The 25,545-nt window shown below is 50.1% G+C and overlaps 4 protein-coding genes across 12 annotated transcripts in view; 3 read left to right on the forward strand and 1 right to left on the reverse strand.

Moving 5' to 3' along the window:
* PTPN9 (protein tyrosine phosphatase non-receptor type 9) overlaps nt 1-5,197 on the forward strand; it is a 110,170-nt gene extending 104,973 nt beyond the window's left edge. For both annotated transcript variants that reach the window (XM_023196693.2, XM_023196692.2), the window contains 3 exons: nt 1,224-1,374; nt 2,339-2,546; nt 3,351-5,197. In XM_023196693.2, coding sequence (XP_023052461.1) covers nt 1,224-1,374; nt 2,339-2,546; nt 3,351-3,565 — 574 coding nt within the window. In that variant the 3' untranslated portion in view covers nt 3,566-5,197. The remainder of the gene's footprint in view (nt 1-1,223; nt 1,375-2,338; nt 2,547-3,350) is intronic.
* PML (promyelocytic leukemia) overlaps nt 1-25,545 on the forward strand; it is a 551,773-nt gene that overhangs the window by 377,686 nt on the left and 148,542 nt on the right. The window lies entirely within an intron of this gene.
* Nucleotides 15,642-19,887, reverse strand: LOC116418839 (allergen Asp f 7 homolog). 3 transcript variants are annotated; one of them, XR_004228993.1, is made up of 3 exons: nt 19,666-19,887; nt 17,438-18,569; nt 15,642-16,335 (listed from the first exon to the last, which is right to left on the reverse strand). XR_004228993.1 is itself a non-coding variant. In XM_031935787.1 (3 exons), the coding sequence occupies exon 3, from the start codon at nt 17,172-17,174 to the stop codon at nt 16,509-16,511; it is 666 nt and encodes a 221-aa protein (XP_031791647.1). In that variant the 5' UTR covers nt 17,175-17,547; nt 18,409-18,569; nt 19,666-19,887; the 3' UTR covers nt 15,642-16,508. The 3 variants fall into 3 exon arrangements, 1 of the variants encoding a protein (XP_031791647.1); XM_031935787.1 differs by having other exon boundaries at nt 15,642-17,547; nt 18,409-18,569; XR_004228994.1 differs by lacking the exon at nt 17,438-18,569.
* SIN3A (SIN3 transcription regulator family member A) overlaps nt 15,911-25,545 on the forward strand; it is an 89,939-nt gene continuing 80,304 nt past the window's right edge. For 2 of the 6 annotated variants that reach the window (XM_023196653.2, XM_031935785.1), the window contains exon 1: nt 20,070-20,351. The gene's annotated coding sequence lies outside the window, so the exon portion shown is untranslated. Of the gene's footprint in view, nt 16,121-18,153; nt 18,175-20,069; nt 20,415-25,545 lie in introns of those variants that run through there. The other 4 variants (XM_023196656.2, XM_023196655.2, XM_023196658.2 and 1 more) reach the window with 4 other exon arrangements.

Genomic DNA, 25,545 nt, shown 5'->3' on the forward strand with positions numbered 1-25,545 from the left:
TCGAACTCCTGACCTCAGGAGATCTGCCACCTCCGTCTCCTAAAGTGCTGGGATTATAGCAGGCACAAGTCACTGTGCCCGGCCTAAGCCTTTTTTTTTTTTTTTTTGAGACAGAGTCTCGCTCTGTCGCCCAGGCTGGAGTGCAGTGGCCAGATCTCAGCTCACTGCAAGCTCTGCCTTCCAGGTTTACGCCATTCTCCTGCCTCAGCCTCCCGAGTAGCTGGGACTACAGGCGCCCGCCACCTCGCCCAGCTAGTTTTTCGTATTTTTTAGTAGAGACGGGGTTTCACCGGGTTAGCCAGGATGGTCTCTATCTCCTGACCTCGTGATCTGCCCGTCTCGGCCTCCCAAAGTGCTGGGATTACAGGCTTGAGCCATCGCACCTGGCTTTTTTTTTTTTTTCTTTGAGACAGAGTCTCGCTTTGTCATCTGGGCTGGAGTGCAGTGGTGCCATCTCAGCTCACTGCAGTCTCAACCTCCTGGATTCAAGCAATCCTCCTGCCTCAGCCTCCTAAGTAGCTGGGACTACAGGTACCCACCACCATGCCTGGCTAGTTTTTGTGTTTTTAGTAGAGACAGGGTTTCCGTGTTACCTGGGCTGGGACTTCAGGCCTTTACACAAACCTCCTGCTAACATTCCAGGAGATGTGTGTTTATCAGTTCTCTTATTATCCAACATCTCTTATTGGGGAAGACAATAAGCAGTGGCTGAGGTATAGGCCAGAGAGTTCTCTCTGATCTATCATATTTTCTCTACTGTTTTTTTTTTTTCTTTTTTTTTTTTGAGATGGAGTCTCACCATGTTACCCAGGTTGGTCTCAAACTCCTGGTCTTAGGTGATTCTCCTACCTAAGCCTCCCAAGTAGCTGGGGTTACAGGCATGCACCACTACCCCCAGCTACTATACTGTTTTTTTCTCTGTTCACCCAGTATTTATCCCACATATATGAGAAGTACTATTGCATATTAGGAAAAAGACCAAATGCTGTAGTAAGTGCTCAGTAACTGTCTGCTATATGAGTACATGCAAAAACCTTAGCTGTGAGTACATTTGTTTAGAATGAAGAGGTTTCCTTTCCTTTCTGCTGAGAATAAATGGTATAAGTTAGAAGCAATGCAACAGATGATATTGCTGCCTGGGGGTATATCAGGTCTTTGTGGAAGCCAGGTTACTGCTGTGGAGAGGAAGGATGGAAGGCTTACCTTGCTCTGTGTGTCTTCAGCTTTGAAGAAGGCGGCAGGAGAAAGTGTGGCCAGTACTGGCCTTTAGAAAAAGACTCTCGGATCCGATTTGGCTTCCTCACAGTGACCAATCTAGGCGTGGAGAACATGAATCATTATAAGAAAACAACGCTAGAAATTCACAACACAGAGGTAAATCCAGGTTTCTTTTTTCTCACCTTGTTGAAACAGGGGGAGAATACTTACTGTAATGAAAATTTCCAGAGGGAATAGATAGGATACCAGGGAGGTTATGAGTTGCTTCTGTTTTTCTAGGGACAGGATGAGGATATTTAACTCACAGCCAATATAGCCATATTACTGCAGCACAATAGGAACATTAAATAGGAGTAAAGCTTATAATTTTAGATATATGGGGCTGGGTAAGGCCGGGCACGGTGGCTCAAGCCTGTAATCCCAGCACTTTGGGAGGCTGAGGTGGGCAGATCACAAGGTCAGGAGTTCAAGACCAGCCTGGCCAATGTAGTGAAACCCTGTCTCTACTAAAAAATAGAAAAAATTAGCTGGGAGGCAGGAGAATCGCTTGAACTCACAATGCGGAGGTTGAAGTGAGCAGAGACCTCACCACTGCACTCCAGCCTGGGCGATAGTGAGAGACTGTCTCAAAAAAAAAAAAAAAAAAAAAGAAATCTGGGTCTGGGTGCAATGGCTTATGCCTATAATCCCAGCGCTCTGGGAGGCAGAGGCGGAAGGATCACTTGAGCCCAGGAGTTCAAGACAATCTAGGCAACACAGTGAGATCCCATCTCTAAAAAGCATAGAAAAAATTAGCTGATCATGGTGACACACACCTGTGAGGTCAAGGCAGCAGTAAGTTTGATCATGCCACTGTACTCCAGCCTGGGCGACAGAGTGAGATCCTGTCTCAAAAAAAAAATTCTGGATCTTACAGTATAGGAATTCTGCCTTTTCCAAACAATTAACCAACCCTTCCTTTGGGTTTGTAGTAAAGAAGCAGTTACGGGAAAAGTTGACAGTGGTAGATAGGAGCCTTGGTGGTAGGGATAACCAGGGTGTTGAGAATCTGGAAAAGCCAGTGGTAGCTAGGGACAGGCAGAAATAACCTCGTTAACGTTTACTTCTTTTCTCATCTAAGGAACGGCAGAAACGCCAGGTGACCCACTTCCAGTTCTTGAGCTGGCCAGACTATGGTGTCCCTTCCTCAGCAGCTTCCCTCATTGACTTCTTGAGAGTGGTCAGAAACCAGCAGAGCCTGGCTGTGAGCAACATGGGAGCACGCTCCAAAGGGCAGTGCTCTGAGCCACCCATTGTGGTCCATTGCAGTGCAGGCATTGGCAGGACAGGTAATGCACCTAATGCAGCTCTTGGTGTCTGCAGAGGCAGTAGGGGTGGAGGAGGAAAAACAAAGCTGTTAGCCCACATCTGTGATTGGAGAAGGAACTCACTTGCTCCCTTGGTGGTGAATTGCTGTGAAAAATCCCTCTTCTAATGTCCTTTGGTGGACCAAGTGATGGCCAGAATATATATTTCACAAGCCAAGTCCTCTAGGGGTTGATGTTTTATATACCCCATCATAATGCTGACCCTGTCACCTGTTAGCACTGTCGCTGCAGGTATCCCAAGGAGCTCAGCTGGTCTGCTGCTTCCTTCCCATACAGCCCTCCCTGGAGGGACTGCCCTCCCTGTGCTGTATTGTCCATTCTGGAGCCAGTTAGTAGCTTTTGTCTTAAGGGCATGTACATGGTAGAAAATGTTGGCCTTTCTAGTTCAAAGGTCCTTTGGGAGAAAGTTGGGAATAGGTTTGTGTTAGGCCTCTGAAAAACTTGTGGACTCTGGAAATTAGGTGTGGGAGTGCTGTCAGTCTGTCTGTCTGGGATTGAAGCAGGAAGTTCCCCTATGTCACCTTCCCGTTTCCACTTCCTGTTACCCCAGTGTATGTCCTGAGAGGTAAGAGGCCTTCTCATTTCTCTGGCCTCCAACACTCCCTGTGACCTCCCCTCGAGTCCTTTCAGGCCTAAGGCCACCTGGCCTTCTGCCAAGAGGTGCTTTGCCTTTGAATTCATTCATTCAGTTCTCCCTGGGTTATTTTGTAGAGGGAGGAAGAGAGAAGAGGTAAACCAGATGTGATCACTTCCTTCCTTCTTCAGGTACCTTCTGCTCCCTGGACATCTGCCTGGCACAGCTGGAGGAGCTTGGCACCCTTAATGTGTTCCAGACGGTGTCACGCATGAGGACCCAGAGGGCCTTCAGCATCCAGACCCCTGAGCAGTACTATTTTTGCTACAAGGCCATCCTGGAGTTCGCAGAGAAGGAGGGCATGGTATCCTCTGGCCAAAACCTGCTGGCTGTGGAGGGTCAGTAACTCTCCCACGAACCTCCTACCTGCTGGCCAGCCTTCCTTAAACTACCCTGGACACCGCTGAGCCTATAGGTTGCCATCGGTTACGCTGAAGCCATGGATCAACTTCTTTCTTGTGTCTCCCGGCACACGTGTGCACACAAGGCAGCCTTTCCCTTTGGCTAGATAAATGTGGTGAAATTGCCACTAGAAAGGGCCAGCAGCAATGTGTTCTTAATTCCTAGCACCTGCTATCAAACTGTGCCTTATTAAAACCAAATTGTGGCTATTGATTTTTTCCAGGGTCCCCGAGGTAAGTGGGGAAGGAACCTCCCTCCTCCTTTCTCCCGCCATTCTCTTTCTGGAGGTCTCCTTTCTCCCACTCCTTCCCTTTGCTAGGATTTTATGGGGAGTTTTGATGAGCATTTGCCTTTCTCCCCAGAGAGCTTGACCAAGTTACATATTCTAGAGATCGTCCTGAGTGCCAAGCACGTTTATAAGTAGGGCGTGTATTCCAGTCCTGTCATTCTGTGTGTGTGCGTGTGTGTACTTATGTGTATGGGTCCATATGTACGTGTGTATATAATATATATTGTATGTGATAATATGATCATATTCTATAAATACATATACACACAGATATTCCTTTGTAGAATTTCCTGGGGCTCTGTGTTGCAGTTCAGGACTCCTTGCTTCTTGGACCCTACTATTTATCCTGGACTAGCTTGGGTTGGTGATCATGTCTCCTGTTGTCAGGCTACAGAGTGGTGGAAGAGGACATACACACTTCTCCATGTTCCTGCCACAGGGCCCCTTCCTTAAGTAATGACTTATCTCCCTCCTGTTGGAGCCAAGAATGTATTAGTTTGTGGTGACACTGGGTTAGCTCAGCATGGATTTCCCTTATCTGATGATTTTTCTGCGTTTACTTGGCCAATTTGGGGAACAGACCTCCACTGTGATTCCATACTCTCTCTTTGCTTTCACTATCCCATGGATGGGAGGCGGAGGGTAGAGATGAACTCACTGAGCAGCCAGAGCCACATGCAATCGGTACGAAGTCTTAGAAGGAAGGAGGCGTAGCCCAAGTATGAGAGAGAAAAAACTACTAAGAAAATGCCTCCCTGGGAGGATGAGCTGGGGCCCTTTTTCTTTTGCTGGATGGTTCCTTTATGAAGCTTGGCCGTCTACTGAGATGCCCATCTCTTCCTGCCTGCTAGGCTGCTAGACCCTCAAACTGGGTGGGTTCTGTGTCAATAAAAGGCTTTACCCTCTGGCTGAGTGAGGTGGTCCCCTGCAATCACTGTTTGTCCCCTACCCACCCAACCTGTCCCTGCCTGCTCCCAGCCCACTCATCCTTATGTGCTAGGGATAAATCAAGAGTCCTTAGCACTCCACATTCCCAAGAAAATCCCAGGAACTCCTAAACCTTCCCCTGTCATAGAAGATGAGGTTGGCAGCTGATCAGACCTCAATAATTTTATATTGTAATAAGCTCTTTGAATGTGTATATTCTTATTTTTTACAATCATTTCATTTTTGTATTTAATATCAATGGACTGAGGCAGATTCAGAAAATAATTGTAATGTTCATATTCAATATCTTACAGTGATACAGTTTTGTATTTACATATAAATATACCGACATGATCAAAACCCTTTTAGCTTCATCAATTTAGCAGCCTGGGACATGAGGGAGGGGGTCCAGGAGCTGGTCTGGGAGGGATGAGGGAGGCAGGGAGGGACCCAAGGCTTCAGTATCTGAGACTTAGAGTTCTGACACTATGAGTTCACCTTGTCTGTAGGCCATGGCCCTATATCTGGACAGAGGGACCAGCACCAGTTCAGTGCTTGAGATGTGCTAAGCGCTATGCTAGGTGATTTTCTCCTCATTGCTTCATTCAAACTTCACAACAATTCAGTGAGGTATTATCTTCTCTCCCTTCTCCTGTGTACCCCTTTCTCATTTCTATATAGTTGAGGAAAGTGAGGTCCAGAGGGTTACAGTGATTTGCTCTAAAACGAGCTCAAGTTGGTGTGCTTACAAAGCCTGTGGTCTCCTCACTGCATGGAAGATGGAGATCTTGTCTTTGGAGAACAGAGGTTTGTTTAGCTGTCCTTTCAGAGTATAAATAGTTCTTAAGTTCCAGGTTGTTGTTCTTGTGCCCATGCTTCATGTAGTAGACTCAAAGGGCGACAGGGTTGGTGACTGACTCTCCTAGCTAGGACCTCCTGATATAGGGTCCTCATGTCTGCAGAGTACCAAAAGGGTTGTCATTCTCCCCAGGAAACTCCCTATCTATGGATACATGGTGTTTGTGAGATCTTGGGTCATTTGCATTTCTCTCGTAGAAAGAATGGAACCAGAAGCTTTGTCCATGGAAAACCACTCCCCATATCATACCTGTTGGCTGGTGATGGCTTGCCCAGTTGGGGCAATTGTGGCTGGGAAATATTGGGGTGTTCTTAATAATAGTCATAGCAACCAATTTACTGGATGCTTACTCTATTCCAGGCACTGTTTAGAGTAATTTCTAGGTATCATCTCATTCACCCTCCACAACCTTTTGAGGTAGGTATTGACAGAAGAAAAAAATTGAGAGACAGGAATGTTAATTTGCTACAGCCAGGATCCAGACCATCTCACTCCAAAGTACCTTCTTTCAACTCTTACACTAGACTTCCTCTAAGGATCCATCTTCTGATCTGCCAATAAATTTTTATTGAGTTTCTTACCATAATCAGGAGCTCAAGTGTAGAGCAGAAGATTAATCTAGTTCCTTCTCCAGATGAGCCTCCATTCTCTTGGGAGTGCACAAACATAAGAAGTGAACAGAGATTCTTGGAAATCTGAGAAACTAGAGAGGTTAGGGGGTTTAGTGGAACATGTAAGAAATGGGATTAATGATAAAAGGCCTGGAGGAGGTAACTTTAAATTGTCATTTATTTGAAGAGGCTGTAACCCAACTGCCCTGTGAATTTAAAGTTATGCATGAGTTCCTGATTGCATATCTGAAGATTGGTGAGGTTATCTATCACTTGAGCTCCATAAAATGCTGATTCCTGGGTCCATCCAGTAGGTTGTTAGTGAGTGACAGGATGACACAGGTTTGGGAACCACAGATTTAGTTCATGTTTCTGACTCTGTAGAGAGTTAACGAATTGATGTCTCCTAAATTTTCAATAAAACTCGAGGAACTCCTCCCACTGCCATTGTTTATAGCTTTTACCAGTTTGATCCTACCTGTGTTAGGTGTTAAAGGAGGAGGGAAAGGGAAGGCAGAGATGCAACCCAGAATCTATTTGGCAAGTCAGGGTTCTCATACAGGAGACTTACTGAACAAAGCAAGAGAAAATGTTCAGGGTCTGGGTGCAGTGGCTCACGCCAGTACTTGGGGAGGCCAAGGTGGGCAGATCACCTGAGGTCAGGATTTCGAGACCAGCCTGACCAATATGATGAAACCCCGTCTCTACTAAAAATACAAAAATTACCTGGGTACGGTGGCTTGTGCCTGTAATCCTAGCTACTCAGGAGGCTGAAACAGGAGAATTGTTTGAATCCGGGAGGCAGAGGTTGCAGTGAGCTGAGATCGTGCCATTGCACTCTAGCCTGGGCAACAAGAGTGAAATTCCGTCTCAAAAAAAGTAAATAAATAAAAAAGGAAGACAATGTTCAGGAAAGAAGAAAACACTGTGAGCTAAAGCAGGCTTCTGCTTCTGACTTGATTGCTGTTTTTTTCACCTTTCTCTAACATTCCTATGCTATATAATTTTTCAAACATGAGAGAATCCCCATGTCCTTTTTCCCATTGCTCCCTTCATCTTGCCCATTCTTGTTGGCTAGGATGGGACTCCTGAGGTGAAGGGTGCGCCAGCATCCTCAGCCTGGGAGGCCCACCCTTGTCAGTCTTCATGTGACAGTATGTAGGTAAATGACAGAGTAGGACTTGTTCTTGGGAGAATGGACTATTTAACATCACAGCCCTAGGGAAATTTGGTTCCTTCCCTGAAAGGGATGCTTCTTGTCTCTTGGGACAGACAGACACACATACAAAAACTTTTATAAATCAGAGACCTAGAGGGAATTGGGCCAAGAGGCACTGGCCAAGTAGAAAGGCTTCTCTAGAGTGACCCAGCTCTTTGGTAGTTTTGAGGTCTTACCACTCAACCCAACCTAAGTCCTAGGTTCCCTCTGTAAAAGAAGGGGCTACACCAGATGATCCTACCATGGGTCCTCTGACTGTAAGGGTCCAGTTCTTTGTTGGATAGTGCAAACACCCATAGAGGAGCTATTAGGCCCTTACTTGGGTTGAGTCAGCTCCCACTGGCACTCCCCACTTTTTGTTTTTTTTTTTTTATTTTCAGAGACAGAGTCTCGCTCTGTTGCCTAGGTTAGAGCGTAGTGGCATGATCATGGCTCACTGCAGTCTCAACATTTGGGCTCAAGCAGGAACTCTGCTTTTTTTTTTTTTTCCTCTAGAGACAGGATCTCACTGTGTTGCCCAGGCTGGTCTCGAACTCCCAGCCTCAAGTGATCCTCCAGCCTCAGCCTCCCAAAATGAGAGGATTACAGGCATGGGCCACCATACCCAGCCTCCCCAGTTTTAGTGTGTTTTCAGAGTCTCCTCTTTCAAGCTGCTGCTACTCCCCTAGCTTCCCTCAGTTCTCTTCCCCCTTGGCCTTCCAGTTGGAGGAAAAGCAGGTCAGGTCCCTGTCATCTCCAAGACCAGCCTATAGGCCTTTAAAGTTTCCTTGTTTCTTAATGTGGGGTCTACAGGGTGACTCAGAGGCAAAGCATGAACTGACCAAGGGTCCCAGAGCTGCCAGCCAAGTCCTTAGATTTCTCTCTGGCCTTGGTTACTACCCACAAACCACTGTGAGCCTACCAAGGGCAGGAGTGGAAGTGCCCAGCAGCCTGGGAACCATCTTTTTCTGTTAGGAGGTATCTGCCCTGTAGTTCCCTTTATACGACACTTGTGACTATCAAGTGTTTTGGACTGCTCATAATTGGCTACAGAGAAGACTGGGGTCTTCCCCACAAATAGAAATCTAGGACTTTTACTTGGAGATGTTTTCTTGGGGAAAAAAAAATATAGAACTCTTCTTCACCTTGGTTGTCATAAAATCCTCCTGTCTGAGCTAAATGTGGCCTGCTGAAGTCTTAAATACCCATATTTTTCAGGCTAAGGCCATGGTGGACATAGCTAACTCCACTAGAATCCTGGCTGGGGGTGTTGGATGGAGACACTATAGTGCTTTCAACAATTGAGGGGAATATGTTCCAGGCTCACGTCCATCTCCCCTCCCCGCACATTATAATCTGGCTCCTTCTCTAATGCTGCTGTTGGTCTTAAAGCCTCAAGACTGGCCAGATGTGCACCTGAGTAAGTCAGCCATTTCATCTGGGGGCTCTTTCTTGACTTTTAATGAATTTTCTTCTGTGAAAAAATGAATTTTTAATAAAAAAATTTTCTGTGGCCAGCATCCAGTGGAAGTCTGGAGTCTGATGTTCAGGGCAGATACTGGTCTGGAGATGTCAATTTAGGACTTAGTTAGACAGAAGCAATGAGCCTTGAAGTGAGAATGAGGAAGGCAAGAGAGGAGATACGTTTGGATGTCACCAACATTTAGGTAATGGGTGGAGGAAGAAAAGCTGCTGAAGGATACTAAATGAACAGGCAGAGGTAACTGAGCACAAAGCCAGGCTGCTCTGTCACAGGCTGCTGAGAGGTAGGTAGTGGCTGGGATGAATGAACAAGATCTGAAATGTGGGTTCATTAGAAGTCTTCGAAGGGACTATGTGGCTGTCAGGGAGGCTGCATGAGAGAGATGTGAAGGAATTGACTGCAGTGCTCAGGCTGTCCTCACTTAAACCAAAACAAGGCCCACCTTGATCTCTTACACATTAGGCTTCTGAATAAGATTTTCTTTGAACAAAGGACCTTGCTGGCTGGGTGCAGTGGCTCAGGCCTGTAATCCCAGTGATTTGGGAGACTGAGGTGGGAGGATCACTTGACGCCGGGAGTTTCAGACTGACCTGAGCAACATGGCAAAACCCCGTCTCTAAAAAAATAAATAAAAATAAAAAATTCTCATATGGCAAGCTATTCTATTTTTAGAAAGCAGTAACAAAGGAACTTGTTGCTTTAAAAAAAAAAAAAAAAAAAAAGCCAGGCCAGGCGCGGTGGCTCACGCCTGTAATCCCAGCACCTTGGGAGGCCAAGGCAGGCGGATCACCCGAGGTCGGGAGTTTGAGACCAGCCTGACCAACACAGAGAAACCCCATCTCTACTAAAAATACAAAATTAGTCAGGTATGGTGGCGCATGCCTATAGTCCCAGCTACTCGGGAGGCTGAGGCAGGAGAATCATTTGAACCCAGGAGACGGAGGTTGCGGTGAGCCGAGATCGCACCATTGCACTCCAGCCTGGGCACCAAGAGTGAAACTCCGTCTCAAAAAAAAAAAAAAAAGGCCACCAAACAACTGATAAAGAGAAGTAAACACTTTGAAAACATAAAGCCAGGTAAACTGAGGAACATGCTGAGTGCTCTGCCAGGGGAAACATTTCAAGGCAGTGAGTAGCAGTCATAAAATTCCTTCAAAAATTCCGAGCCTCCAAGGCCACCCAGAAATCAGAAATTACGGAATATATACCATCCAAACCTGGTTGCAAGAGAAATGGAGTTTCTTCACATCATGGGATTATTTGGCCCTCTAGGCCTGCTGGCAGGGCTCATTGCTCAAACGGACTTTGCATTTGAATGGCCAGGAGAAGAGGGAAGTAGGGATGACTCTCGACTGAATGCTAGGGATACTTAATATTTTTTTTTTTTTTTAAGACAGAGTCTTGCTCTGTCGCCCAGACTGGAATGCAGTGGTGCCATCTCGGCTCACTGCAACATCTGGCTCCCCTTCTCAAGTGATTCTCCTGCCTCAGCCTCCCAAGTACAGGTGCGTGCCACCATGCCCGGCTAATTTTTTGTAATTTTAGTAGAGACGGGGGTTTCACAGTGTTAGCCAGGATAGTCTTGATCTCCTGACCTCCTGATCCAGTGTTGGGATTATAGACGTGAACCACCGCGCCTGGCAGGCACACTTAATTTTAAATCTCACATCTTCCCACTGAAGTAGGTATTCTGATTCTTAGATTACAGATAAAGAAACTGAAAAGATAAATGATTTGCCAAAATCATCTTGCCTTGAACCTAGAAGATGCTTTGGGTTGTGGGAGCCAGCCTCATATCCTCCTTACCTGGATATTACTGACAGAATTAGCCCTCAGAGATTGTGTCGACAGGGTGCTGGCACTGATATCCTTGGCAGAGTCACTGGAATGCAGGCCCTAAATGTCTCTTAATCACCACCTACCATAAGTGCCCTAAAGAACTTTGAATGAGTCCTTTTTGTGAATGAGAGAGGGTGTATGTGAGACGCCTGTGAGATTTAGCGTGTCAGGAGGTGTGACAGATTTGAGTTTATGTGTTGTGAGTTTAGGTCTTTTGTGTATGTATGTATGTGCATCAGACAAATGTTGCTTTTCTGGATAATTTTCTCGAAAAGGCCAGAAATCATTTAGAAATGTCTGAGGATAAACTGACTTTAAGTTAGAGAGGTGAGGAGTGTGGAACAACAGGGGAGTCAGGCTGTTTTTCTCCAGGCCCCAACCTGGGTCACCAGCTGGAGTGCACAAAGACAGCATGTGGGAGTATAGGTAAAGCTCAGGCTTTGGACCTAGACTTCCCTTAGCTATTTGACTTGAGCAAGTCACTCTACTGCTGTTGGCCTCAGTTTGCTCATCTATAACTAAGGATAATAATCCCTAACTCACAAACTCTACAAGAATTTATTGTTGTTGTTTGAGACAGGGTCTCGCTCTGTCTCCCAGGCTCAAGTGCAGTAGTGTGATTACAGCTAACAGCAGTCTTAACCTCCCAGACTCAGGTGAACTTCCTGCCTCAGCCTCTTGAGTAGCTGGGACCACAGGGACATGCCACCATGCCCAACTAAATTTGTTTTTAGTTTTTGTAGAGACAGTCTCACTGTGTTCCCCAGGCTGGTTTATGAGACTTTTCACATAAAAGGGGCCTCCAGGAAACAGAACCTGACCTACCAATGTGATTTCTCCTAGGAGGGCCCTTACCCAAGTCCACTTAATTTTATTTTATTATTATCATTATTATTTTTGCCTATACCAGTTGGTTCACAAAGTCCACTTAGTTTTGTCTTCACTGATAGGGTAGTGGGGGGAGTAGCATGGATGCAACCCCTCAGTGCAGCTGGCAGCTGGAGGGACAATGTCACCAAATCAAGGGTTTCTCTTTTCCAAAGAATGTGGGACTTGCTGTGCTGTCCAGGTGTCAACATACTGAGTCAGAAACCATCACTGGACCCTTCCAAAGGGCCCTATGTACCTGACTACAGTGAGCTCTGGGGGCTCAGAGGTATATCAAAGTGTCTGTCCTCAAGAAACTCAGTCTGCCAAGTGTTCAGGAGGAAGTCCCCAACAGTGTGGCACACATAGGACCATGGGCAGTGTCAGCAAAGCCTAGTTCTCTGAGTGGCGGTAACTGTTCCAGTTGCAAATCCTCCATGAGTAACTGCATCCATAGCACACATGCTACCTAGTATCACTGTCAAATGCTGGGTCTTTGGCTTCCACAGCAGCTCAGAACCTTACCAGGTGATAAAGCACACTTTATCATCACATTTAATCCCCATAACAGGGCAAGGATTGCTATGTTATCCTCTTAATATAGGAGAGGAAGCTGATCCACAGATAAGAAGGGACTAAGTGGGAACCAGGGGACTCAACTTCCAGACTAGTTCTTTCTGCTCCACCACCAATCTGCCTCATCTCACTTTGACACAGTATCTGTTATGCCTTCAGCCAGAGCCCGTTAAGAAATTAAGAAATAGAGCAGGAATTTGAGATGGGGATCCAGACATCAGGGGATTGGTTCTTTTTTTTTTTTTTTCCTTTTTTTTTGAGACGGAGTTTCACTCTTCCCTGCCCAGGCTGGAGTGACATGGTGCAATCTCGGCTCATTGCAACTTCCGCCTCCTGGGTTCAAGTGATTCTCCTGCCTCAGCCTCCTGAGTAGCTGGGATTATAGGCACCCATCACCATGCCCAGCTAATTTTTCTATTTTTAGTAGAGATGGGGTTTCGCCATGTTGGCCAGACTGGTCTCGGACTTCTGACCTCAGGTGATCCAACCACCTGGGCCTCCCAAAGTGCTAGGATTACAGGTGTGAGGCACTGCACCCGGCTGGGTTCTTTTTGAGACTCTGTCTCAAAAAAAACTCTTTTCAAAGAGTTTCGTTCTTCCGACCAGGCTGGAGTGAAGTGGCATGATTAGGCTCACTGCAACCTCTGCCTCCCAGGTTCAAACAATTCTCCTGCCTCAGCCTCCCAAGTAGCTGGGACTGTAGGCATGCTGCCACCACGGACAGCTAATTTTTTTTTTTTTTGAGACAGGGTTTTGCTCTTGTCACCCAAGCTGGAGTGCAGGTATGATCTCGGCTCACTGCAACCTCCACCTCCCAGATTCAAGCGATTCTCCTGCCTCAGCCTCCTGAGTAGCTGGGACTGTAGGCATGTGCCACCACGCACAGCTAATTTTTTTTTTTTTGAGATGGAGTTTCGCTTTTATCGCCAAGGCTGGAGTGCAGTGGCGTGATCTCGGCTCACTCAGTTCAAGTGATTCTCCTGCCTCAGCCTCCTGAGTAGCTGGGATTACAGGCGCCCACCACCACACCTGGCTAATTTTTTAAAATTTTTAGTAGAGACGGGGTTTCTTCATGTTGGCCAGGCTGGTCTCGAACTCCTGGCCTCAAGTGATCTGCCTTCAGGTGATCCTGACCTCAGGTGATTGGCGTCCCAAAGTCCTGGGACTACAGGCATGAGCCACGGCACCCAGCCCACACACAGCTAATTGTTAAATATTTTGTAGAGACAGGGTCTTGCTATGTTGCCCAGCTGGGATGTCTGTTCTGAAGAAAAACTTGGTCCTCACCCTAGGGAGGGTGAACCTTGACCTCCATGGCTCTGCCAGGGTGGGCCTCCTGCTGAACACATAGTCCTTATCTCCTGGCCTTTTCTTCTCCATACTTTTTGCCCAATAATTCAATCAACTGAGCTACTGCCCACATTCCAGTCTCCAGACTCCACTTGGGGTGACCCACTGCCCTTCCAAAATCGGTTCTTCCCACCTACCCTGTCTCCTCAGTGGCAAGCTTCCCCCACTTGGATCCTATGTAAAGTCCTTAGAGTCTTTCTATTCCAATTTCCACCCCCATTTCACAAGGAAACTGAGGCTCAGAGGGAGGAAGAGACTTGCCTAAGACTATAACACCAGTCACCATGCTAAGTGTAGAACCCATATTACCTAACTAGTAGCCTCAAGCTCTATCAACTCTTCACACAGCAGGCCACAGGCTACTTCTTTCCCTCTACTACCCACACTGAATCACTCACCCACTCCCCTTGAGTCTTTCTCAAATACAGGCTCTCCTTCAATATTCTTTTCATGGGCTGGGGGCGGTGGCTCACGCCTGTAATCCCAGCACTTCGAGAGGCCGAGGTGGGTGGATCACAAGGTCAGGAGTTGGAGACCAACCTGGCCAACAGTGAAACCCCGTCTCTACTAAAAATACAAAAATTAGCCGGGTGTGGTGGCACATGCCTGTAGCCTGTAGTCCCAGCTACTCTGGAGGCTGAGGCAGGAGAACCACTTGAACTTGGGAGGCGGAGGTTGCAGTGAGCTGAGACCACACCATTGCACTCCAGCCTGGGTGACAGAGTGAGACTTTGTCTCAAAAAAAAAAAAAAAAATTCTTCTCACCCACTGTCACTGTTCTGGTCAATCTTGCTTATGTGTCTCCTGAATTATTGGGATAGATTTCCCAATAATTTCCTAACCAGCAGCAGGCCCTCGTTCTGCCCAATGGACGCCAAGGTCCTTCACATTCTGCACACCCCACCTTAGCCACATTAACTTCCTTTCCTCAATGCCTCAACAAACAGGTTTTTTTTTTTTTTTTTTTTTTTTTTCACATTGTGTGCCCTGGCTCTAGGCTCAGCTCTCTGCAATACAGACATGTGGGGTAGCTTCTGTCCCTAGAAACTCCTTTTGGTTGAAAGTTATGATAAATAAAGCAAACGATGCAAGGAAGGATCTGAGTCAAAGCTTTGACTTGAGGGCTGCTGAAGGTGGGGAAAGCTTTCGGATTGGGTGGCTTTGATAGAGAAAAGAAGCCTTCTCTTCCCCCAGCTATTCCTTCCACAAGAGACACTTCTGTAGTCTCCAAACACAGTAATACAACAGCCTCTGGGCCTCCACTTGCTGCCTATAGGCACTTCTCTCAGTGCATCGTCAGAACCCATCTTTCTGCTAGGGTGCCAAACATCTTACACTATAGTTCTGGGCCTGTGGGCCTTGTGACCGTGCTGCCTGCACATTCTGCTGTGCACATCCAAGAATTTTACCCAATTAAAAGTCTTAAACTGTTTGTTCCATCTCCCCACCCCCACCCCCACTTTTAAAAATTACTACAGCCACATATGAAGGTCCTTTTTTGCATTTGCCCCTTTGTGTCCTTTGCTGAAAATGACCTGCCCCTCCAGTTCTGCTGGATGAAATCTTTAAGACCCAACTTGAATGCCACCTCCTCCATGAAACCTTTCCCAATTTTCCTTCAGCGAGAAGGAATCTCTCTTCTCTGAGCTCCTATTTACATACAAACTCCTATTTTCATACACATTCCTGCCTTGACTTAGTTCCTTACGTAGAATCTCCTCGGCTGAATCTGGAGCCGTTGGAGGGATAGAGTAAGCATGTCATCCAGTCCGTATTTGCACCCAGCAGCAGGTACGGTATGAATGTCTGCCTCACCCACAGTAGGTGCTCAGACAAGTGCCTGTTGCCCGCGGACGCAGAGCTTCCCGTTTGCATCACTCATTTTTAGGCGCCTAACAGAGCGGACCGAGCACGGTTAGGTCACACAGCCAGAGGGGTCTGCCCACTCCAGCCAGTGGCCAGGGTGCTCCTACCTTCCTCTCCTACCTAGTTCCAAATGGGTTGTGTGTGTGAAGGAAGTTGGGGCCGGGTAGCCCCGCTGGCTCCTCCTCCGCGTCCACCCAGCGGATCTCCGAGTCCCAGAAGGCTTCCCTCCAGTCCGAGGACCTCAAGAAACTTGAGTCGGCGGCGAGGGAGCTATAAGGGCCTCTACCACGGATGCGTCTCCCACTCGCGTTTAGTTCAATTAATTTATTTATATTTTTTGGAAGGAGGGGGCGTTCAATGAAGGGGAAGAGGCGGGGCGGAGGGCGGAGGCGGGCCCAGGGTGACTGACGTGAGCGCCGGGGAGCCAATAGCCCGTGGGGGGCGTTCCCCCCCATTCAGGACTCCTCGCCTGGCTCGGAAGGTATGTTAAACAGCTGCTTTTAATTTGGTCCCCCCAATCTCAGGCGTTTGGGGGGTTAGTCCGCCGGCCGCTCGGTCTGGCCGGCCCGACGTGGTGTGGGCCCCGTGGGCCCTGGGACCGAGCTGAGGGGAGGCTCGGAGTTCCGCGGCCGAGGTAGGCGAGGGACAGGCCAGGAAGGAGAGCTCTTGGCGCCGCCCGCTCGCCAGTGTGTGTGTTTCCCAGCCGTGCCGGAGCCGTGGGGAGGGGGTGGGCCCGGCCTGGGGTCGTCCCTGCGCCGGCCGTGTTGCCTAGTTTATCTCACCGAGCAGTCCGTTTCGGTAGGTTTTGGCGGCGGACTGGAGAAGGGGCGGGCAGGAGACCTCCGGTTCCTGTTGTGCCGTTTTTTAAAAAAGAAAAATATTAGAAAGAAAAGGGAGATTCCGCACACCGACTAGAACCGGGCCAGAGCTGCGGCGTGCGGGCTCGGCAGGGGGCGGCGGCTGGAGCATGGTCGGCGGGGCCCACTGAGCTCGCGGACCCCGGAGTTGCTCGAGAGCTGGAGTTAGCGAGCGAGCCGGGGCCCGCGGCTTTCCTGGCTACCCACGCTGGACAAGGGCGGCAGCCGCCTCGAGGGTTTTGTTTCTGCCCGCAAACTTGGAGGGGGCGGTGGGCGCGTTCCGGAGAGGCGCGGGCACTGTGGGCCCGCGGTTGTTATGGACTCTGGGGGCGGGGGCAACACTGGACTTGCGGGAGGGGCAGCCGGGGGCGGGAGAGGCCACCGGAAAGAGCCCCTGCGCCTCGCCGCTAGCCCCGCGAGCTGCCGGGTTTCCAAACTCCCTGGCCTTGGCGGTCGAGTCAGCATTTGGTGCCGGCACCCGGCAGGCCACGAGCCGGCAAGGAGCTCGCACCGGTGGTACGGAAAACCCCCAGGAACTCGGCGGCTTCGCCCCGCGGTCCCGGCTGATCCCCTTGCAAACATGGAGCTGCCTGCTTCCCCGCCCACCCCAAGGCGGCGGCGGCGACTGCTGCTCTCTTCCCCTCCCCCGGCCGTGCCGCCGCCGGGCTCCCCCTTCCTGCGAGATGCCGCTGCGGACCGCTCGGCGCGGATGGGGCGGGGGCGAGGGCGCCGGCGTGTGCGCGCCCACGAGGGGGTGGCCTGAAAGGGGCAGTGAAGGTCGGAAACTGGGAAAACAGTCTCCACGCTCGGAATCGGGAAAAGGAAATGCATCAGCGGGCGGGGAGGGGCGCGGGGGGCGCGCCTGTCAGCCGGGATGGCGGCCGCGGGCGGGTAGGCGGGGCGCCGGCGGGAACCGTCCCGGCCGGGCGGGGCGACGCCGGGAGAGGCGGCGCAGGGGCCCAGTCCACCGAGCGCCGGGCGGCCCCTGCCTGCACTCCTGGGCCCAGACTGTTTACTATCTACTCCGCTGGCGGCTTGTGCAACCCGCCTGGAGGGGAGCTGAGGGGCGGGCCCGTTTCCTCTCTCCCACCCACCTCGGGCTCGCCCGGAGGCCCCGCCTTCTCTTGTCTTCCAGTGGCTGGACGAGAGTCCCTTTTTTTCGCGTTCTCGGATGTGGATTGGATGACATTCTCCCGAGCTCCGCCTATCGGGAGGCCGGGCTGGAGTTTAAGTTGCTAGGATTTTTTTTCCGCGGAGGGAGGAGGGAGGGTTCTTGCGGCTGACGCGAGGCGCAAGGTCCCGCCCCCGCCTCGGATTGGTGGGACGGGTAGGCCGGCCTCCTCCGGCGGAGAGAGCTCGGAGGGGGAAGTCCACCCTGTTCCCCGCCTCCCTCCTTCGCTCTTGAGCGCGCTCCGCACGTGTGAGAGGCCCGCCTAGCTCCTTCGAACTGCCCTCCCGCCCGGAAGTCCTAGGCTCGGCGCCCTTGGCGAGGGGGGCGGGGAGAGCCGAGAAGCCACACAAAGGTTCCACCGAGGCTGGAGACCTGGTAGCCTTCGGGGTGAAGCCAGGGGATTACAGTGCGGAGTGGATTTCGGGAGCGAAGCTTCGTAGGTTCTGCAGGGTTTGAGATCTGCCCTTCGGTGCCGGTGCCAAGTACTAAAGTTCTAACCCTGTCGCTTGGCTATTTCCGCGCCCTTTGACTTCCCCGAGCTTAAGCTCGAGAACTCTGCACACGCTGGAAGTTTGTTCTTCCCTAGGCATGGTAGCAGCTGTCCTTAGTTGGATGTATCCGAGACTCTGACAACCTAGTGCCCTGGCCTGGGGCCCTTAGGTGAGATCCAGCGCAGGTGGTACCCTGTGTTCACGGGAAGTCGTGGGCAGCCTAATGTTGGCTTGGGTTCTGAGTAGTTCTTGATACCATGGTGGGAATGCCCTGTGCTACTCAGTCTAGTGGTGGAAGGCGGCGCAAAGTTAAAAGTAGCCTTGGGTCAGTTCTGCTGGAGTGCCGCTTCCTCCTAACCTGGGAGCGGTTTGGCCTGGGGGTCGCTTTGTTGGTCTGACTTACTTTTAGACCTCTGTCCTGGGGCAGGGTTTGGCTACTGGCGAGGCTACTCCCACCTGTCGGCTACCTTTGGAGTTCGCAATTCGCTGCTGTGGTTTCGCGGCTGGAAGCCATCGTTGGAGTTAGGCCCACCTGCTGCCAGAGCTCGTTCCTGGCCGTTTCCGCTGGATTGCAGAGGGAGGACAGAGTTGGACCTAGGAGTAGGTTCCCTGGGCCTGTCCCTTGGGGTTTTAGCTCTCCGGGAGGAGGATTCTACTTCTTCGGGAGAGCGGTAACAACGTAATCCCGTCCCCTCCTGGCGTCGAGAGAGCGCCCCCCAAAGTAAGGTCAGCGTCAGGCCCACGCCCTATTTGGTGAATAAATAAAAGCAAACTAGGAATTGAAAGCACTTTGTCTCACTGTGCGTTCGAGGCCCTGTTATCTACACAGAGAGGACACAGGGACCATTAACACTCCTGGCTAAGGAGAAGGTGAACAGCCGTTATGTCCCCAACTACGGAAGTTTTATCCTTTCTCTGAGTGTGGTATGTTCCCAAGGTTAATTTATGCTGTGGCCTGTTTTGGTCCTTTTTTCTCCTTTCTCAGTTCTGAGGATGCCTACAGATCCACCCGGGAGATCGTGAGTACCTTATGCCTCACGCTCCGCCTTCCGGAGGCTTGCCAGGGCGGTGGCTGTTAGGGCCCGCCTCTCTTTTGGTTATCTCCGCCCTCTTAGAACTGCACATTCAGCTCTAGGGAGTGCGCTGGCAACCCTGGGGGTTATGGGTTATTTCTTCGCCTAGGTCTCCAGACCTTAGTTCTGTACTCTACTTGGCTGAAAGGAGTTGCTAGCTGCTCTGGATATTTGTGTTTACAAGGACGCAGTGTGTAGAATGTAAACTGCAAAGATAACTGGATAGGGAGGATGAGTTCTCATTCTCATTTTTTTTTTTGTAAGGGAGTCCTCCGGGGTGGACTGCCTTTCCTTCAAATCCTAGGATGTGGAGTCTCCGCTGATGAGCTCCGCTCCCCCTCCTGTCTCGGGCCCTGGAACTCCGAGCTTCAGTCTCTAGTGTAAACATTCCACAAAAGGACTGCTAAGGTTCAGCCTCCTCGCGCAGAGCGGAATTAAGTTCCTTCCTAGACGGGCGCCCTGGCCAATGGAGGGTCCTACCAGTGCCAAGATATCCAATCCAACTCTTGGGGCGGGGCCTGGCCCGGCAGTGCGGTAGGCGGAGCCTGTTTCACTTACAGACATTTTACCCCACATCGGTTACTTACCTTACTGGGGCGGTGGGAGAGCCAGGGGTAGCCTTCCAATGCGATGACCGGCGGAGGCGGGAGCCAACTTGTTAGGCCTGTGGCTGAGACGCTGCGGGGCGGGTTATGTGGTGTCCTCCAATGAGACAGGAAGAGCTTCCCCGCTTCCTCCAATAGCGTTGTGGCTCGGGGGTGGGCTTCAGCAGTCCGTCTCCAATAGGCGGGGTTGAGTTAGGGAAGCTCCCCGCCAATAGGGGCGTGGAGAAGGTGAGCGGCTCCCCCTCCCCTCCCAGTCGAGGGGGAAGGGGCGGGAAGGCATAAGACAGGGCTCGGTGATTGGCTCAGTCTTTGACGGGCGGGTATTGCGTCCTGTGCTGGAACGAAGCTGAGTCTTCCCCCTGTGGGGCGGGGTCGGGGGAGTGGGCGGGATTTCCCGGGTAACAGAGAAGCGGCCGCGGCGGTAGAGGCGGCGGAGACGGTTTCTCCATCTTCCCCCCTCCCCTTCCCCCCTCGGAGTTTCCCTCCCTCCCTCCCTCCCTCCTTCCCAGTCTGGGCACCGGGGCCTGTGACCGCTTCGTTATCGGAGAGGTAGCTGGCAGTCCGCTTCGGCGGGCCGGTGCCCCGCGCTGTTCTCAGGGCCTCCCTGCTGAGCTCGCGGCTCACGCCGAGAGGGACACGCAGTGACGAGCGGCCGAAGCAGCTTTGCGGTGAGAGCACGCTGGGCCGGGGGCCGGGCGGGAGCCTGGTGGTGGATAACGCCGGACTCGAGGGTGTGTATTTTGGGGGGGGGGGGGGGGGGCCCCCCCCGGCCTCCCGTAGAGCAGGCGGGGGGGGGGTGTGGGGCTGGGTGAGGGGGGGGGGGGGCGGAGCGGGGTAGCTCCTCGCGGGGGGGGGAGGAGAGCGTAGTCCCGGTGCGCGCGGAGCGGGGCGGGCTCTCGCGCCGCCGCTCAGAGGCGGGGCCGGCGCGCGCGTGCGATTGTGGAGAAAGGGGCGGGACCGGCTTCGAGCTGAGTGCGGTTTGCGGCCGACCACCCCCTCTCCGCCTCCTGGGGCGGGCGGGGCCTCGGGCTGGCGGCCGCGCTCTTGCCTGCTGGGGTCGGGGACCGATAGGGGGGTCTCCCGCGTGTAGATTTAGGGCGCGGCAGGGAGGGGGCGTGAAGTCTGAGTTCCTCCACCTTCTCGGGATTCGGTTGGCCAGAGGGGCCGTACTGATCCGTGATGCCACTCCCCTTGGCCGTCCCCCGCCTCCCACCCCGGCCCTGGGTTTCCGCCTCCTTGGCAATGAGGCGGCGCTAGGGAAAGCCCGCTGTCGGGTCTGGCTGGGAGTCTCGGCGCCTAGGTCTGCCCCGCCTTATGTCTCCGTGGGGAGGGAGGGGCTCCCGCCGACTGAAAGCTGCGGAGGTGTCAGGACTTACTCTGGTGGCTCGGTCATGCCTTCTGCCTAGGGCACAAGGGCCCTGTGCCTGAGCTGCTTTCTGTGTTTGCTCCATGCAGCGTGTCTGGCACCGTGCAGCCGGGAGAGTGGGAGCATGGTCACCCCCACCACCCTCCTGGTTGTATCTATTGGGGCGAAGTGCCTAAGGTCCTCTTGTAGGAGCGTGTGTGGCTGGTGTTGGAACCGTATTTCCGCGGTGGTGATGGTCGGGGAGGGGTAGGGAGTCATCAGAGACTAGAAATGTGGCGGAGGGAAAACCTTTCTGGGGTTCCCTTAATGTTCAGTTACGGTGGCTGTACGGGGCGGGGCTTCCTTTGAGCCAATGGGTGGTGGGTAGTAGACTTGGCGTCTGTTTCAGTGCGTTAGGACTTTAACCAAGTTAGCCTTGAAAAGGCAGTGGAAGTTCCTCCTCTTTACAAGGCTGAGATTTATAACAGGAAAGTTGGGATTTACATTTTAATCTCAAAACTGGTCTGTTTATAAAATAGGTTTTGTTGTTTTTTTTTTTTAAGAAAAATTCAGACTTTTAATAAAATATTGCGATATCTCTGACACTTGTAGTTTTGAACGCTTTCATTGTGCAGATGGTTCTGCTATATAAACTTAGTTTCCCGGCCGGGTGCGGTGGCTCATGTCTGTAATCCCAGCATTTTGGAAGGCTGAGGCGGGCCGATCGCTTGAGGTCAGGAGTTTGAGACCAGCCAGGCTTACATGGCGAAACCCCGTTTCTACTAAAAATACAAAAATTAGCTGGGCATGGTGGCAAGCGTCTGTAATCCCAGCTACTGGGGGGGCTGAGGCAGGAGAAATCACTTGAACTCGGGAGGCGAGGTTGCAGTGAGCCAAGATCGGGCCATTGCGCTGTAACCTGGGCAACAGGAACGAAATTCCGTCTCAACAAAAAAACAAAATTTGATTTCCTAAAGAATTTGCTATTTAGGTAACTATAGGTGAGAAGTCTTTTCTTTCTGGTTTTATGTAATTATGTTCGACCATCTAGACCACTTTCTATTTATAGTCTACATAGTACAGTGTTCTTGCCCTTTTTATTTCAGAGTAGGGTGAAGTTGTGGATCAGGGTAGCCTTCTGTATGTGACTTCTGTAGCATTGCTCTCCAGCCTGCATTGGAGAGTCGCGTTAGGACATTTCAAATTTAACCTATAGCAGAACCACATTAGATGAGGTTTTTGCTTTCACTTAATACATTATCTTTTCCTATTGAGATAAATTATTTCAATATTTTTCACGAGAAAAATAAACATGGAACCAATGTTTATTTATGCAGTGATGTCTAAATGGGCCTCTGGTTAATTATCTGAAGTGAAATTCTAGATTTGTGCTTTGGTTAGTAGGGCCTGGTGCTCTGTGCTATGTTTATGTGAAAAGGGTGGGTTCTATCTTCTCTGCCAAGGAAGTTGCAAAAGCAACAGCATTTTAGTTTAGCTAATGATGGCTGTAATAGAATTGATGGGGAGACAAAAAAATCCAGGTGTTTTTTTCTGGTGCCATAAACAGATAGTGGAGAACGATTGACCACTGAGGAAAATTTGGTCTACATATAGTAGTTCCCGTGATTTGCAGTGCTGTATACTGGGGAACACAGAAGAGTCTTTAAGGATTCAAGTAAGAACTTGGTTTTGCTGTATTAGGAGCGGTTTCATAAATGCTTCATAATCTCCAGATAATTATTTTATATACTATAATGTTGCTCAGAGATAAATAGCTTAGAAAGATTGGCACTTCGTAATTAAGAGGGTTTTAATAATTTACATACAGAGAAAGACTTTTTTTCTTTTTTAAGGAAGGAGGTGTATAGTCCTGGCAAAGTATAATTCTTTTTACATCTTCAGTGTAAGCAGACAAGACACTGGAGAACTGTGCATGGCAGATGTTAGTACCCAGGAATTTTAATTGGAATTAAAAGGTTATGTCCATGGCATTCAGTAGTTCAGCATAGTGCTTTTCAAGGCTTTCTCACTTTTCTGGGCAATTCCACCAGCCAAGAGTTTGTTAAGCTTTACTTTCTGTAGGCCTTTAAAAAAAAAATACATGGTATATGCTTTTTCAAAATACACCTTCCTTGCCCCTTGAATAGTAAAAGATGATATTTATTGAGGACTTACTGTGTCACAGATACTGTGTTAGGCACTAGACTTTTTTTTTTTTTTTTTTGAGATGGAGTCTTGTTCTGTCACCTGGGCTGGAGTGCTGGAGTGCAGTGGTGCAATCTCAGCTCACTGCAATTTCCGCCTCACGAGTTCAAGCGATTCTCCTGCCTCGGCCTCCACGAAGAAGAAGCTGGGGCACCACCACTCCCGGCTAATTTTTGTATTTTTAGTAGAGAAGGGTTTTGCCATGTTGGTCAGGCTAGTCTTGAACTCCTGACCTCATGATCCGCCCACCTCAGCCTCCCAAAGTACTGGGATTACAGGCATGATCTACTGCACCCAGCCGCATGTCTTTTCTTCGCATAATGTCTTTTTTTGTTGCTGTTGAGACGGAGTCTAGCTCTGTGGCCCAGGCTGGAGTGCAGTGGCCGGATCTCAGTTCATTGCAAGCTCCGCCTCCCAGGTTCACGCCATTCTCCTGCCTCAGCCTCCTGAGTAGCTGGGACTACAGGCGTCCAGCACCTCGCCCAGCTAGTTTTTTGTATTTTTTAGTAGAGACGGGGTTTCACCGTGTTAGCCAGGATGGTCTCGATCTCCTGACTTCGTGATCCACCCATTTCGGCCTCCCAAAGTGCTGGGATTACAGGCTTGAGCCACCCACGCCCGGCCTTTTTTTTTTTTTTTTTTTTTTTTTTGAGACGAAGTCTCACTTTGTCACCAGGCTGGAGTGCAGTGGCATGATCACAACTCCAGTGTTGACCTTCTGGACTTAAGTGACCCTCCTACCTTAGCCTCCCAAGTAGCTGGGATTACAGGTGTGTGCCACCACACACCTGGCTAATTTTAGAAATATTTTTATAGAGATGAAGTCCTCCTATGTTGCCCAGGCTGGTCTCGAACTCCTGGGCTCAAGAGATCCTTCTACCTCAGCCTCTCAGAGTGCTAGGATTGCAGACGTGAGCCACTGTGCCTGGTCATTGGTGGCAATTTCTAACTGATGTATTTCTTATTTGCCCCTTTTGCTTTTGTTTTCCCTACCCCCTTTTTGTCTTGTGTGTTTATATGTTACCCATATTTCTCAGCATGGCAGTGGACCCTTCATGAGTCTTCTTGGTGTCCTCCAGGGCTAGGCTTGCTGATATATGGGCTATTGGAGGATATGCAGGTCCACATTCTTTATTTGCAGTTCTGAAATGCAAGAGTTTGTTTTTTGGTAAGTCTAGTTCCACAGCTAATTTTGGGGCACAACCTGACCTGGGCTGTCCCGCATGATGCAGAAATGCGACTGCTTGATTATGGGGATCTACCCCAGCCCTAGCTGAGAGAGAGAGATGATACAGTATATGTACCATATTGCCTTTCTAAAATCCAAACAATGCTGATGACTCTCTAACGGGGATCTCTCCCTCTACCGTAGACTAATATGTCTAGTGGCCCACTCGAGGTCTCCACTTGATGTCTCCTCTTGGATAACTAAGAGACATTGTTGACTCTTCTCTGTCTTTTTCATATGTGGTCCATCAGTAAATTTTATTTGCTCTATATTCAAAATACTATCCAGAATTAGACCACTTAGGATCTGCATCTCCATTGCCCTAGTCAGCGCCTGTGCATCTCTAGCTTGGATTCTATTCTCCTTGTTTTGTTACTGCGACTCTTAAATCTTTCTCAACATAGCAACCCAAGTGATTCTTTTGAAACCTGTCATACCTTGTCATTTCTCTGCTTAAAACCATCCAGTGGCTTTCCATTTCAGTCTGAGTATTAAACCTGAGTCCTTATTAAGGTATGTCTGTAATGGGCCAGGGCCTGGTGGTTCATGCCTGTAAACTCAGCACTTTGGGAGGCCGAGGTGGGCAGATCAAGAGGTCAGGAGATCGAGACCATCCTGGCTAACACGGTCTCTACTAAAAAAATACAAAAAAGTTATCTGGGCATGGTGGCATACACGCCTGTAGTCCCAGCTATTCAGCAGGTCGAGGCAGGAGAATGATGTGAACCCAGGAGGTGGAGCTTGCACTGAGCCAACATCATGCCATTGCACTCCAGCCTGGGCGACAGAGCGAGACTCCATCTCAAACGAAAAAAAAAAAGATATGTCTGTAATTCCGGCATTTTGGGAGCTGAAGTGCGAGGATCATTTGAGGCCAGGAATTTGAGACCAGCTTGGGCATCGTAAGAAGACCCTATTTCTATAAAAAAAATTAAAAATTAGCCAGGCATGCTGGTGCGTGCCTATAGTCCCAGTTACTTGGGAGGCTGAGGCAGGAGGATTGAGCTCAGGAGTTTTAGGCTGCAGTGAACCATGACTGTGCCACTGTACCCCAGCCTTGACGACCAAATGAGACCCTGTCTCG

The sequence above is a fragment of the Piliocolobus tephrosceles genome, chromosome 6 (genome assembly GCF_002776525.5).
Source record: "Piliocolobus tephrosceles isolate RC106 chromosome 6, ASM277652v3, whole genome shotgun sequence".
NCBI classification, from domain to species: domain Eukaryota; kingdom Metazoa; phylum Chordata; class Mammalia; order Primates; family Cercopithecidae; genus Piliocolobus; species Piliocolobus tephrosceles.